At 43.2% G+C, this 12,524-nt stretch overlaps 1 protein-coding gene across 19 annotated transcripts in view; it reads left to right on the plus strand.

Annotated features, from left to right (window-relative positions):
• LOC6039967 (unconventional myosin-XVIIIa) overlaps window positions 1-12,524 on the plus strand; it is a 120,483-nt gene that overhangs the window by 95,888 nt on the left and 12,071 nt on the right. Inside the window, exon 1 of one of the 19 annotated variants that reach the window (XM_038253466.1) lies at window positions 3,147-5,906. The exons of the other annotated variants lie outside the window; for them this stretch is intronic. Coding sequence (XP_038109394.1) covers window positions 3,984-5,906 — 1,923 coding nt within the window. The 5' untranslated portion in view covers window positions 3,147-3,983. Of the gene's footprint in view, window positions 1-3,146; window positions 5,907-12,524 lie in introns of those variants that run through there. 19 annotated transcript variants of the gene reach the window in all.

Here is a 12,524-nt window from a genome sequence, read left to right on the forward strand (position 1 = left end):
GACTTCAAATGACAGATGTAAACAAACCCAAGTTTATCTTCTAAATATTCAACCAAATGTAAATTATATTCAACCAACAAAATTTTTGATTTTCCTAAAACAAAAGCTAACAGTCGAGCACGTTCATTCGAGTTCGGGAAATCTGTTAGCTTTTTGCCTCTAGCATTTTCAACAAACAGGTTATTAAATAAATACTGAATTTTAATTATTTTAACGGAATATTGGCAGTAACAAGTACGTTTTTGTTAAAATTTACGAAAGTAAAATCAACAATTTTAATTGTTAAAATTTCTGGGCACAGTCTCTCCGTGTAGTGGTACGGGTTTCGCTTTGTAGGCGGAAGGTCGATGGCTTGAAGCCCATCTGGCGAGGCAAAAGGGGAAGGTGGCGGTCGAGGGGGGTTTTTGGCTGCTGCGGGAATTGACTTTGTCAAGTCCCAAGCCTCCCCTAGACCCATCCCATCCAATCTCTCGGACGATCTGTTGGCGACTGAGTCTTGGCGTTGAAGAACTCTGTAACAATACATGGCTTTCTACCTAAGGTACTCGCGATTGAGTGTGTAGCAGTGCGGTTGTCAAAATCGTTATCTCTGACTCTCTCACTCCACGGTCACTGACATTGTTTATGTTTTGGTTTTCGTGGCACGGTCCATTGTTCGTTTCTTATTGTTTTTGGTTTTAGTGGCACGGAGTCATGCACTTATACTAATGCAAAGCAAGATCGCTAGTACCTATGATATACGCAGAGAAGAGCTTCAAATGTTACCTTCGACTCGGTCACATGCACTCAGGCAAAGTTCGAGCTGAAGATATGATCGGTAACGATCTCTAGATGGGTCAAAAATACACGAGGTTTCTTCTCAATCTCTCTCATCTCCACGTCCTCGGACCGGTCTCTCGTGTGGCATGGCATTAGGTTTTACAGCGTGACGTCACGAGCGCACACGCACACACATTTTTACTGAGACACACGTGCAAAAAATGTAAACAGTGCAGCCAAGCTGTCAAATTTTTAACCTCAAAATCGAGTCGGCGTAAAACCTAATTGTGGGATTGATTTAGGGTATGAGAGGGGACAACTGCTCGAATAATTCGTCAATACTGTTTCGCTCAAAACAATAGCGCTACGGAAGATGATCGTTCGGCAGGCTGTAAACAGCAGCAAAAACAGAAAACCTGAGAATAGCTCATACAGTCGACTCTCTGGCTGTCGATCTTCTCGATATCAATATTGCTCCATCTATCGATGAATTCTTCAGTCCCTTCAAACTGCATACTTCGATTGGCTTTATTCCTCGATATTTTCTCTTGCTTGAAGGATCTCTTCCTCGACGGTCCCTTGGATTCTGTTTGCTTTAAAAATCTCTTCCGGTTGTCAATATTGTCACTATCTCATGGCTTGCATAGACATTTTTCTTTGCGAAACGTAGCTTTGAAGGGTGTTTGACATTAGTTTGTTTTTGTTTGCTGGACGTTGCCATGATTCTCTCCCATAGCTGGGTACCAAGAAAAACATCACGCAGAAAAATAGGGCATATTTGAATCAACAAAACGTTTTGTTGATTTGAAAATCAAGATTTTTGTTGAATCAACGCTAAACTTCAAAGCAAATTTTTCAAAACAACAAAAGATTTTTGTAGAATTGAGAAAATCAAGGTTTGTTCCGACGCAAAATCGGCGTTGATTATATTCAACAAAAAATTTGTTGAATCAAACCTCGTACAGGCTGATTCTACAAAATATTTTTCTGCGTGATATTTTCAATCGAGTCTTCATTTTGCATCGTTCTGTAAACTGATGATTCTCTTCCTCGACGGTCCCTTGGATATTGACAACCAGAGAGTCGACTGTACTACAATAGATATGCAAGTGTCGCAGTGGTCCATGTCTGTTCACAGTAAAAAAAGGCTATGAGTAAAGATTTCTCGAAAAAAATAATTTGTAGAGTAAAATGTTGACTCATTTTAGTTAAATAAAAATTCAACAGTTCAGTCCCCCAGTACTGTACCTTTACAATTGTGAAACAACTAAATTTGATTGTAATTTTACCTACAATTGAAAAAAAATCAATCCATCCACATTAACGACCCCCGGGTCTTTTGTGGTCTCTATTGCAAGTTTCTGCTCGAACCTAGGAGTCCGAAGGCTTGAATGGGGAGAGCACCCAAACCTCTTTCTACTCCAAGGAACCTTCCACCCCAGTGTTTGAACTGACGACCTTCGGATTGCGAGTCCAACCGCCGCCAGCGATTCCACCGGAGTAGGTTTGGTTTGGTGTGTTGTTTGTACTTATGGCATGGAGACGACTCCTACACCTGGAATGACTTAACGGCCTAACATCCAAGGCCGGGACCGACATTTTACTTCCTCATCCGATGGAAGGTTGCAGCAGATGGGAATCGAACCCAGAATCATCCGCTTACAAAGCGGACAGCGGAACCATTCGGCCACGCACTGCCTGCCTACAATTCATTAATGCTAAACAAAGCTTGAGTTTAATTGGTTCCAGCGCTCGAAGTCATTATTTTGTAAAATAATGCACTTCTGGAGAGAACCAAAGTTTATTTACATCTGTAAGCAAAAAGTGTTTCGAATTTGTGGATTTCAAATGTCAACGTATTCTTCAGAAACATTATTCGGAAGATCACAAGAAAAGCTTTCAAAATTGTGATGAAAGCGTATCGTTATGTTCAATTATTGATTTTCTACTTTTTTTAGTATTGGTTGATCTGTAAACTCTTCCGAATATTAGGGATAAGAAAATTGTATGCGGAAAAATATTTTCATGGAATTTTCGCAAAGTATTTTTCGTTTTGTTTTTTCGTTGGCCTTTTGGCCAACCTATCCCAACACATTTTTGACAAAACAAATGTGTTCTGAAGAAAAAGTAAAAGCAGATAGAAATTGAAAAAAATGGTTCTAAAGCGTATGAAACCATAAGTTGCTAACCGATACCGAGAAAATAAAAACGACTATATTGTTCATGTAAAATCGTGTTGTAATGTAAGGGTGGACCACACTAGTGAATATATAAATCTAGAGTAGTGGCGGCCTGAGCCTGAGAGACAACCGAGACAAGTGGCGAGAAAATTCGAAATTTGGTACCACCATGGGTCCGTCTTTCGTGCACCCGCAGCGTCCAGTTCTCAGCTGGTTGCTCTAGCGAACAGATCTCTTTTCTCGACGACGCACGAAAATCTCGACGATTCGGCTATTTTATTTCGATTATTTTGTTTTCCTTGTTGTTGTTTCTTTTATTTTCGACTCAACTCAACTCATTTTCATTTTCTCGTTCAGTGTACGACAGAAGAAAATTTTACGTGCATGTGTAGTACAGAGAAGAAGATAGCTATTACTAGGAGTTGCTGGTGGTTCTGCAACAAGCGCGCGCGAGCGATCAACAAGAGGAAAAGTGTGGCAGATCGCAATCTGACCACCAGTCAGTGAGCTCTCTAGTATAGACCGCCGCCGTGGTGTTCGTCGCCGTCCATTAGTATTATATAAATCGCCGAAATTTTTTATTTTACACAATTTTCTCTCGCACGACGGCTTTTTTTTGGGGTCTCTCCATCTCTCTGCAACGCGACAACACTCCATGGTGCCTGCAGCCAACCTGCTGCTCCAGTGAGAAAATATAAGCAATTCGAAGTGTCTCACTGTCCATTGTCTGGCCATCCCCCCCGGAGTGGGTTCCCGCCATGCAACTCGATGAAACAGACCGGTTGAAAGTATTTCCTTGGTGAAGCGTAAAGTTCCTAGTCTGTGTGCCTGGTCAGAAGAAGTGGAGAGTCATCGTTTTGGTACCGAAATAGTGATACAGTGAAGAGAACCAGCACCGGCTGCTGCAGCTCCACTGTGGCTATTTCGATTGCATTTAAGCTCTTTAAATATGATGGAAATGAGTGAAGATTGCAGAACTCTGCGTGCGTGAGATCAACTGTGTAGAAAAGAAGAAGAAAGCGATCGCCGCCCCAAAACGGAAGGATGCGTCCTATCACAATCATTCCGACGTCCCCGGTGGTGGCCAGTACCGCTACAACTAGCAGTCAGCAGCGACCGACATCAAGCCCGAGCAACCCTGAGACAAACGGTCGACCATTGAGCAATGGAACTTCAAACCCCTCGAATCCCGAACCTAAACTATCACCCTTATCACCGTCATCATCAACCGCATCATTTTTATCGAAAAAAATACTCTCGAAATCCGACTCGAAAACGGAAGTTAACGTTACGAAGAAACCGCCTCCTGCCGCAGCCCCCAAGCGATCGTCACTGCTAAGCGACAGCATTTCCAAGTTTGAACAGAACTGCGATGGCGGCGCCAAGCCAAAAGTATCGTGGAAAAGCTTTATAAAACCATCGGCCAGCAAGGACAAACTGGCCGTAAACGGCAGCAGCATTACCGCGGCTGTAGCCAACGAAACTGAAACGACCTCTCACGAGACAAAAGTGAAAACGCCGCTGGACGAGAATAACAATGAAGTGAAATCGGATGAGCCCAAACAGCAGCAGCTGGACGAGCCTGCCACAATCAGCAATGCAAAACCGATGCTCAAGCCTAAACCCACGATCACGAACGGGGCAGCCTCCGTGATTTTGGAGTCGAAAACAGAGACACATCCTGAACCGTCGTCGCCAGTCGTAACAACAAACGGCGTGATCATCGTCGAAAATGGGAATGCGTCACAACCTGCCAGCGAAGAGAGTCCATCATTACCAACTTCACCCCCGCCGCCGGGGCCAGTGAAAGTGAAAAGAATTGTGAAAAAGATCATTCGAAGAACGGTGACGAAATCATCGTCCGATCTATCAACACTTGGAGGCGGCGAGCAGCAGGAAGGCGAAAAAGTTGTAAAAATCATCAAGAAAAAAGTCGTTAAAGCAAAACCAGTCGAAGTTGAAGTCGGCGAGGATGCGGTGATCGCTGTCACAAATCAAGCAACACCCGCAACGCCAGTTTCAAACGGAAATGCTGCCGACACCGCGGCCAAACTTACCCTTCCGGAACCAAAATTGGCGCCCATCGTCATTGAGCATAAAGCTTTAAATCCACCGGAAGTTGTTACCACCACCATCAGCGATCAGCCAATATCTGATTCGCCAACTACGTTACTACTAAATGGAAAATCTCCCGTCCGACCGCAGATCCGACCAATGCTTCCGGCACATCGCGCTCACACAATTGACCTTGGATCGGCCCAGGAAACGATCCTCAAACTGCCACCAACTCCACCAGCCATCGTGGTACAAGCTCAGTCCCCACCGCTGCACCCCAAAACTGTCCTCTCTCCGCCCATGGACCGCCGACGCAGCTGGGGCAAACTGGACAAGATGCCACTTTCGCTGGCACTCTCGCGTGACAGCACGCTGGACGACTTTTCGCGAGAATCGTCCCTTGTCTCACCCTCGCGATCAACCTCGCCCGCATACTCTCTCTCCTCGACGCGATCTTCTTCCGTGCTAAGCAATTACGAATCGTGGCAATCGTCGCGATCGGTCACCCCCCGACGAGTGCACTCTCAGTCTTATCACGAGCCGGATGATTTGGATCATCACCTCCAAAGGATCCATCCGGCAACGCGTGCTTCCCCCGCCCTCTCCGAACGATCAAACGCCTCGGACTACCTCAGCGAAAAGATCGATCACTTCCTCAAGCGCACCGACTATGCCACACAAGAGTGGAAAAAAGTGGGCAGGAGTTCAACCAATTCTGACCTCATAAGCGAACTGTACGGAACGAGCCGCTCCAAAAGCGTTTCCAGCATCATGTCCCGCGGGCTGCAACTGCTCCGGGATCATCCGATGGCGGTGTCGCGGTCGAGCTCCCGCATGTCCTCGGTCAGTCGAGACGACTCGTTCCAAGACTGTCTGGACGACGATAACCGCACGGTTGTGGACGACAACGAGGTAATGGTTCAGTTTTAGCCCGTTCTCCCCGATTCTTTGACGACGACCATCATTTGCGCAATTATCCGCGTTGCGGGACGGGGTTCTGGGAGTTTAAAAATATCTTGTACGTTTTTGTGCACTCTTTTTGGGAATGTGCATGCGTTTGCGTTTGGTCGTCGTTGCAAAAGACAAATTGGGTCCTTTGGTTATTTTTGGAACAATTGCAACTCTCGTGCTACATTTCTTATCAGTCGAGTGGGGATTTACGAAAGCTTTTCTCGAAGAAGAAAATAAATAGGAAATCTACTTTTCTTGCCATTAGTACTATAGTTGTTATGATATTATCTAACGTTTCCGGTGCAATAATAATCTACGATAATTTGAACTAAAGTTCATGCAAATTTTGACTTATTTTCAAAATCAAATTAGGTAACATTTTATCAATACCAGCTAATCGGTGATGATTTTGCAATGTGGTATAACTAGATCGTCATTTTTGTAAGAATAGTAAATATTGACTAATAGCGTGAATTTTTTCATGTCATGGATTGTTAAGAATTTGATCCTATTCCAATCCAATTTGCAGATTCCCACAATTTGGAAAACAAGACTTGGTATGCTACTTGCTTACTTTTGACTGAGTTATTTGTTACAAAATGTTTAGAAAGTGAACACCAAAGTGCTGCTGAGTCAACATAAGGTGCCCGATGGAAACACATGCTATTTTCATATAACTTAACACCATCAACAGGGTCGAATCGGAACTGCAGTTTCAATAGGTTGTTTTTGAAGCACGCAAAAACATGCATTTATGAAATGGACATTAAATGTCTCTTTTTGAGGCATTTTGACCACTGGAGCGTTTATTTTCAACATCATTGGCGTGTAAGCCAGATCCTTGCGCATCTATTGGTATATATAACATTGAAATTTCTAGCACTCTGGAGCTCGGTACAGACCTTCAAAGTTTGGCATTTTTTTTCTAAAAATTGACTACTCATTTAAATGTTTAATGTATTTTTTATGAAAACTATTAACCTATAAGATCCACAAATCGAGCCAAACATTTCATTAGGGCATAAAACCAAAACGTAAACATTCGGGATTATTTCACTATTCCATTCATTAGTACACTGCCCTCCAAGAATCAGAGTGATAACAAACAATTTCCTATTGAAAAAATCAAAAACACCAAAGGGCACATAACCATGTTCACTGCAAACCAAAAAAAAAGTTCAAATGTGCTTTTTTATTTTTCGTTAGGTTCTCGTACTTGAGGAACTTTTTGTGTTATAAAGTGAACTTTTCATACATTCTTTACACTAATTCACTTCAAAAAAAGGATTTCTGCAGAGAAAAACTTCGTCAAAAAACAATATTTAATAGGTCCCTCGGCTGCTGTTCAGTACACTTTTGAAGAATTTTTATGTTTCACATACCTTATCTACACTATTCAATCACAAAACTTTATCAATAATCAAAATTTCTACTGAATTCCTCATTATTTCTAACTAAACAAAATGGCATTTAGAAAGGGCCAAGAGTGTGCCACTCAAGGTTTTGGGCGCGGTTCTGGCTCCGTGTCAGAACTTTGAAACCCGAACCAATTTTAATAAAAATCTTAGTAATCGGTTTTGAGTGTGTACATATTTTGACGTTTTGAACGTCACCCAACCCGCGACAGAAAAGTTGTTTTTTTGTTGAATCAAGGAAAAATTAGCCAAACAGTAAAATTTAATTAAAAAAGGTTGTGGCCAAGGAACTCCGCCGGTACAAACAACTTAACGGACCTGCTGCGTAAGATTTTTTAGGTCGTTGCTGAGGTGGCACTCAACCTGATCAACAAAAACGGCAGCAACCAGTGGCCAAAATTTCTGCAGTTTCTATTCTAGAAAGCGAGTGCCCCGACCGTACAGTTTCTGGAATCGGCGCTGCGAATCTTCTCGTCGGTGCCGGGGATCTTCAGCAACCAGCACATGTTGGTCAAATGGAGCCCAACATTTCAAAAGGGCACAAAACTTTTGTAAACAATAGTGTATCCCTTTCACTCGAATGACAGTTTGCAAAAGGTGTGAGAGGATACACTCTTGTTTACAAAAGTTTTGTGCCCTAATGAAATGGAAAGCACGAAATATCTGGACCTACCGTTCGATCCAGAGGTGCGCTTCCAGGCGGTTTGTGCCCTCGGAGCGTTCATTCTGTTGCGAGACAAGGAAGATGACGATCGTCAGTTTGGTGATTTGTTGCCACGGGTGATTATTATTCCGGCTGAAATTATCTACGAGGTGATAGTTTCACTGTCGGAGAATGCCCCGGGTATGTTGCGCAAGAGGGTGAAAAAGTACTTGTCGTCAGTTCCACTGGTGCTACAAATGATGACCGACCTGTTGAACATTCCGAACTGAAAGCAACGGCACGCCGGCAGCTGCTCTCGATGACGTGCACCTCTGGTCTACTATTTCGAGGGTTGTCCGAAGAAAACCTGGCGCGTTACATGAACGGGATCGGTTGCGGAAACTGCGGAGAAGGATTTTGACGGATATTACGACCGGTTGATCATCCAAAACGACAACAACGAAGATCTGCGACTGCTACGAGTGCGTCTAGTTGGTTGACTGGCCGTGGGTGTCGAAAAAGTTTATGTCCGATGCATCGAATGTGATGGACATGCTGCTGGAGACCCACACCGAGGGAGATCTGCCGGAGGATGATCTGCAGACGTCGTATTCTGATTACAGCCTGGGCACGAATCTGCAAGATCTGAGCAAATAGTTCGAGCAGTGTTTGCTCCTGGTGATGGGACCGGTCATGAGGACGGCCTAGACGAAACCGGAAGTGGGCCTGTTAGACAACGACGAGGTGCAGAACGTGGACGGGGACGACAACATGTTGGTCAAAGTGCTATAAGTGTAAATTTCAATAAAACAATCCCCAAAAACCCCAACCTGTTTTGTTTATATCCTTCATCGACATCTTGCAACGGTCAACTACATCATGTACTCGACCCTCTGCTCGACAATCACCAGCTTCAGTTAGTCATCCTAAACCGGATGCGGCTCTAGCACATTCAGATTCAGTCCAAGTCTCGGGCCTAGTAGGTGCAATCAAGCGAAAATCCCTTGACTCTGTCCATGTCCACGAGCTCGTGGGATCGCGTTCCGCTCGCCGAACATGGTCGTTTAAGCTGGAAGAAAAGAGGAATGAGAAATCTTGGCCTTCAACAAAGGGCAAACGTTTGCAAACCTTTGCAGGACAAGCACGTTTTGAAACTCGAACGCGGTGATGGCAGGGCAAAGGAGTTTGAAGATTTAGTTGAGTCCCGGCAGCTGGAGGTGGTCCGTTTCTCTCGGCTGCATGTCGTGAGCACCTGTCCGTTTCGCCCGACAAACACCTAACCATCAAAGACGCGATAATCTTTGGCCTTGCGAGAGACCACTTTAAACGGTTCTTCGATTATGCGGACGGTTTTGGCTTGCAGCAGATCGTTCGTAGCAGATCATTGCCGGCGGTGCAGGTTCATTCGTAGGGGTGGCGTGGCCGAAACTGCGCGGGACTGGTGCCGATGTCTAAGGCACGTCGCCAGATCCGCATGTTTACCGTCACGTGGGTCGTTAGCTTGACTTGCTTGCCCTTCCCGGTTTCGTACGGATGCTGCTGATGCTGGTCAGAACCACGTCGAGAAGGCTTACCGAAACTTCCCACAGCACGCACTGCTCGATCGTCTTCTCAGCATAAGAACCTTGGTGATATCAGCAGGTCCTCCTCCACCAGCACCAACTTCTCCAAGCACTGGAAACCGGCTGAGTGATGCCTTTTTGTTGTCATCCTCCAACGAAATCATGTCCGAGTTGCTTATTTCCGAAACGATGTCAATGTTGTCGTCATCCTTCCTCGTTGGTTTCGGCCGAGCTGTCCACCCTCGGGCCGAAACGGAAGCTTGGTTGCTGCCGGTGGCAGCTGATTCGAAAAAAAATATCTCCGGGTCCTATTCCTAAAGTGCCCGGATCGGGAATCCTGCGGCAGCGTGCGCACCAACTAAGTTAGACGATGAAGGCCCAAGTTGTTCCGAGTTCCGTGCCTAACAAAAATTTTGTTTGGGAAGAAATTTTCTTAACAAACGGCCACGTAAAATTGTTGAAAAATTAATTGAGAATTCCGTCATGAGAAACCCCGTTTGTTTTGTTTATTTTAAATGACAGTTGAACAGCATAGTGCACGTAAAAATGGGTTGAACAGATTCAAGCTAAAACTACCAAAGTTTCAGGCGAGGTTCCAGCGCGGTGCTGGCTCCGAGCTCAAGGTTCCAGACACGGCAGCACCGAAGTGTCACCCCCCTAGGAAAGGGCCCATTATGAACAACAGTTGGAAAGTTAAGTTGGTTGGTTGTTGGCCGTTGGTTTCATTGCGAAAATCAACAAAAATTAAGAAGCATTTAAGCAGAGTTGAGAATTGTATCATCAGCAAAAATACCATCAGTCAAGCTTCTTTTTTAAATAGGAATTGAAACAAGATGTCCACTTCTCGAATCGCGGTTTTTGGTTTTGTGCCCTAATGAAATGTTTGGCTCGAAATGTAGAACACTTTTTTCTTAAAAAATGTAAACAAAGTTGGGTGTTTTATAATACCCTTGACTCTCAAAAAACAAAAACTAGAAATTTGGTTTATTGGACCTTTTCAAAAAAACTCCAGATATTTTTAAGCAAAATAATGACTACAAATGCTGAATCCAATAAATTCAAAGGTCACCATGGTTTTGTAAATAGGCTGATCATTAAGGGGAAATTGCAATTAAAATGAGGTATGTCGTGATTGTGCATTCTGCATTCTACTGACAAATTCACTCAAAAGTGTTCCGAGTTTTTATGTGTCCCGAATATGGAATAAAAATCCAATCAGTGGACAGCAGTTTAAGTCAAATCAAAAAAATCAAACCATCCACATTAACGACCATCCACATTAACGACGTAGCTACCTGACGTATGGCGTCGCGGTGTTCATCAAGCTTTCATAGCATGCTAAGGAAAATTTGATGCTTTTTGAGGGAAAACCGTTGATTCCGGAGACATCGGATTGTTTACCGATGCGCCAGGTCTAGGGACAACGAATCCATATTCTCTCTTCGGGAAAAGTGTTCTCCAGACCATTCCCTATAGGCCTGACCATACCAGAAGTTGGCGCGTGATTTTGCCAGACCTGTACTGCCGTTCTACGCATTATTGTCCCATGTCAGTTTTGGACGATTTTGACTTAATGACATTTTTAAGTTTAGTTTGATGTGTACTTTAAGAAAAACACATAAAATCAGGTACTTTGTTCGGAAACTCATTAAAAACAACACCAAGTCTGTTTGTCCCATCGTTAAACTTCTACGCATAATTGTCCCACCAAGTATTTTCTTACACGGAATCATTAGTTTTACTAACCATTATGTCTTGTTTATCTGTTGTATAGCAACAGAATCACAATCAAGTGTGATAAACTGCTAACTGGGGCGATTAGGGACACATAGGGCGAATAGGAACCCACGGGACAATTATGCGTAGAAACACAGAAATCGGTCGAAAAATTTCAATCACGTTTTTCTCAGTTGCACTTTTTTGAACATGGGACAATTATGCGTAGAACGGCAGTGTAGGAGCGTTGGAACAAAAAGTTCCAATCTCCCATAGTAATTCCCATGTAAACTTTAACCCTGATGCGCGCAGCCACTTTACAACCAAATGAGCTGATATTTGGCATGAAAGTCCCTATGGGCATGCCCTACAAGGGGAACCATACTAAAACTTGATCCGAGAACTTTTTGAAAAACGTACCCACCCTTATGTTTATATTAAAAATCTTGGCATAATTGCAGAAGCCATATCAAAGCCATATTGTTTTGTTCCAATTTTGCTCTTTTCGAGAAATTAAGTGGCTAAAAATAAGATGAAAAAGATTTTGGGTAAGCCAAGCACCTGGATACAAGCTAAAAAAGTGACTAATTCTAACTTCAATATTTATATTAATTAATAAATATTTTTGCACCCAAAATGCCGGCTATGAACTTTTACGGATTTAAAATTGAAATGGCTTGCTGAAAAAATGTGAAAGGGCGGAGATAGAAACAATACTGCAACGAAGTTTCAATTAGCTTAATGGAAGGTGAGCAATATTCTCTAAAAGTTTTACAAAATAAGATATTGGACCGGCAAATTGTATAAAACAAGGGACCGGTTCATTTACCTGCCAAACATACGAGAATTTGCCATACTTTCGTTTTTTTTGCGTTGTATCTCAACTTAAGTTTTCTATTTTAAAGTGAAAATTTGCATTTACAGCTCATGAAAATGTCTCTAAGAGCTGATCAAACTTTGGACGTGTTTGGTAAACGATAGTTTTCTAGCATTCGCTTTAGGCATTGCGAGAGTGCATTCTCGTAACAATGTTTACATAAGAGGAAAATTCCCCCATTTACTTCATTACATATTGGATTGGCCTCTGGCCAGATTTTCTGTGATGTGATGTTAAGATAAAATACACAAGGCTTGTGTTTTTATTCGGATGACGTTCTAAAACGACGCAACGCCTTCCATGAATAAACTTTTCAGTCACAGAGTTTAATCCACATAAGTTTGCAACAAAAGTCTAAACATTTCC

Source organism: Culex quinquefasciatus, chromosome 2 (genome assembly GCF_015732765.1).
Source record: "Culex quinquefasciatus strain JHB chromosome 2, VPISU_Cqui_1.0_pri_paternal, whole genome shotgun sequence".
NCBI classification, from domain to species: Eukaryota; Metazoa; Arthropoda; class Insecta; order Diptera; family Culicidae; genus Culex; species Culex quinquefasciatus.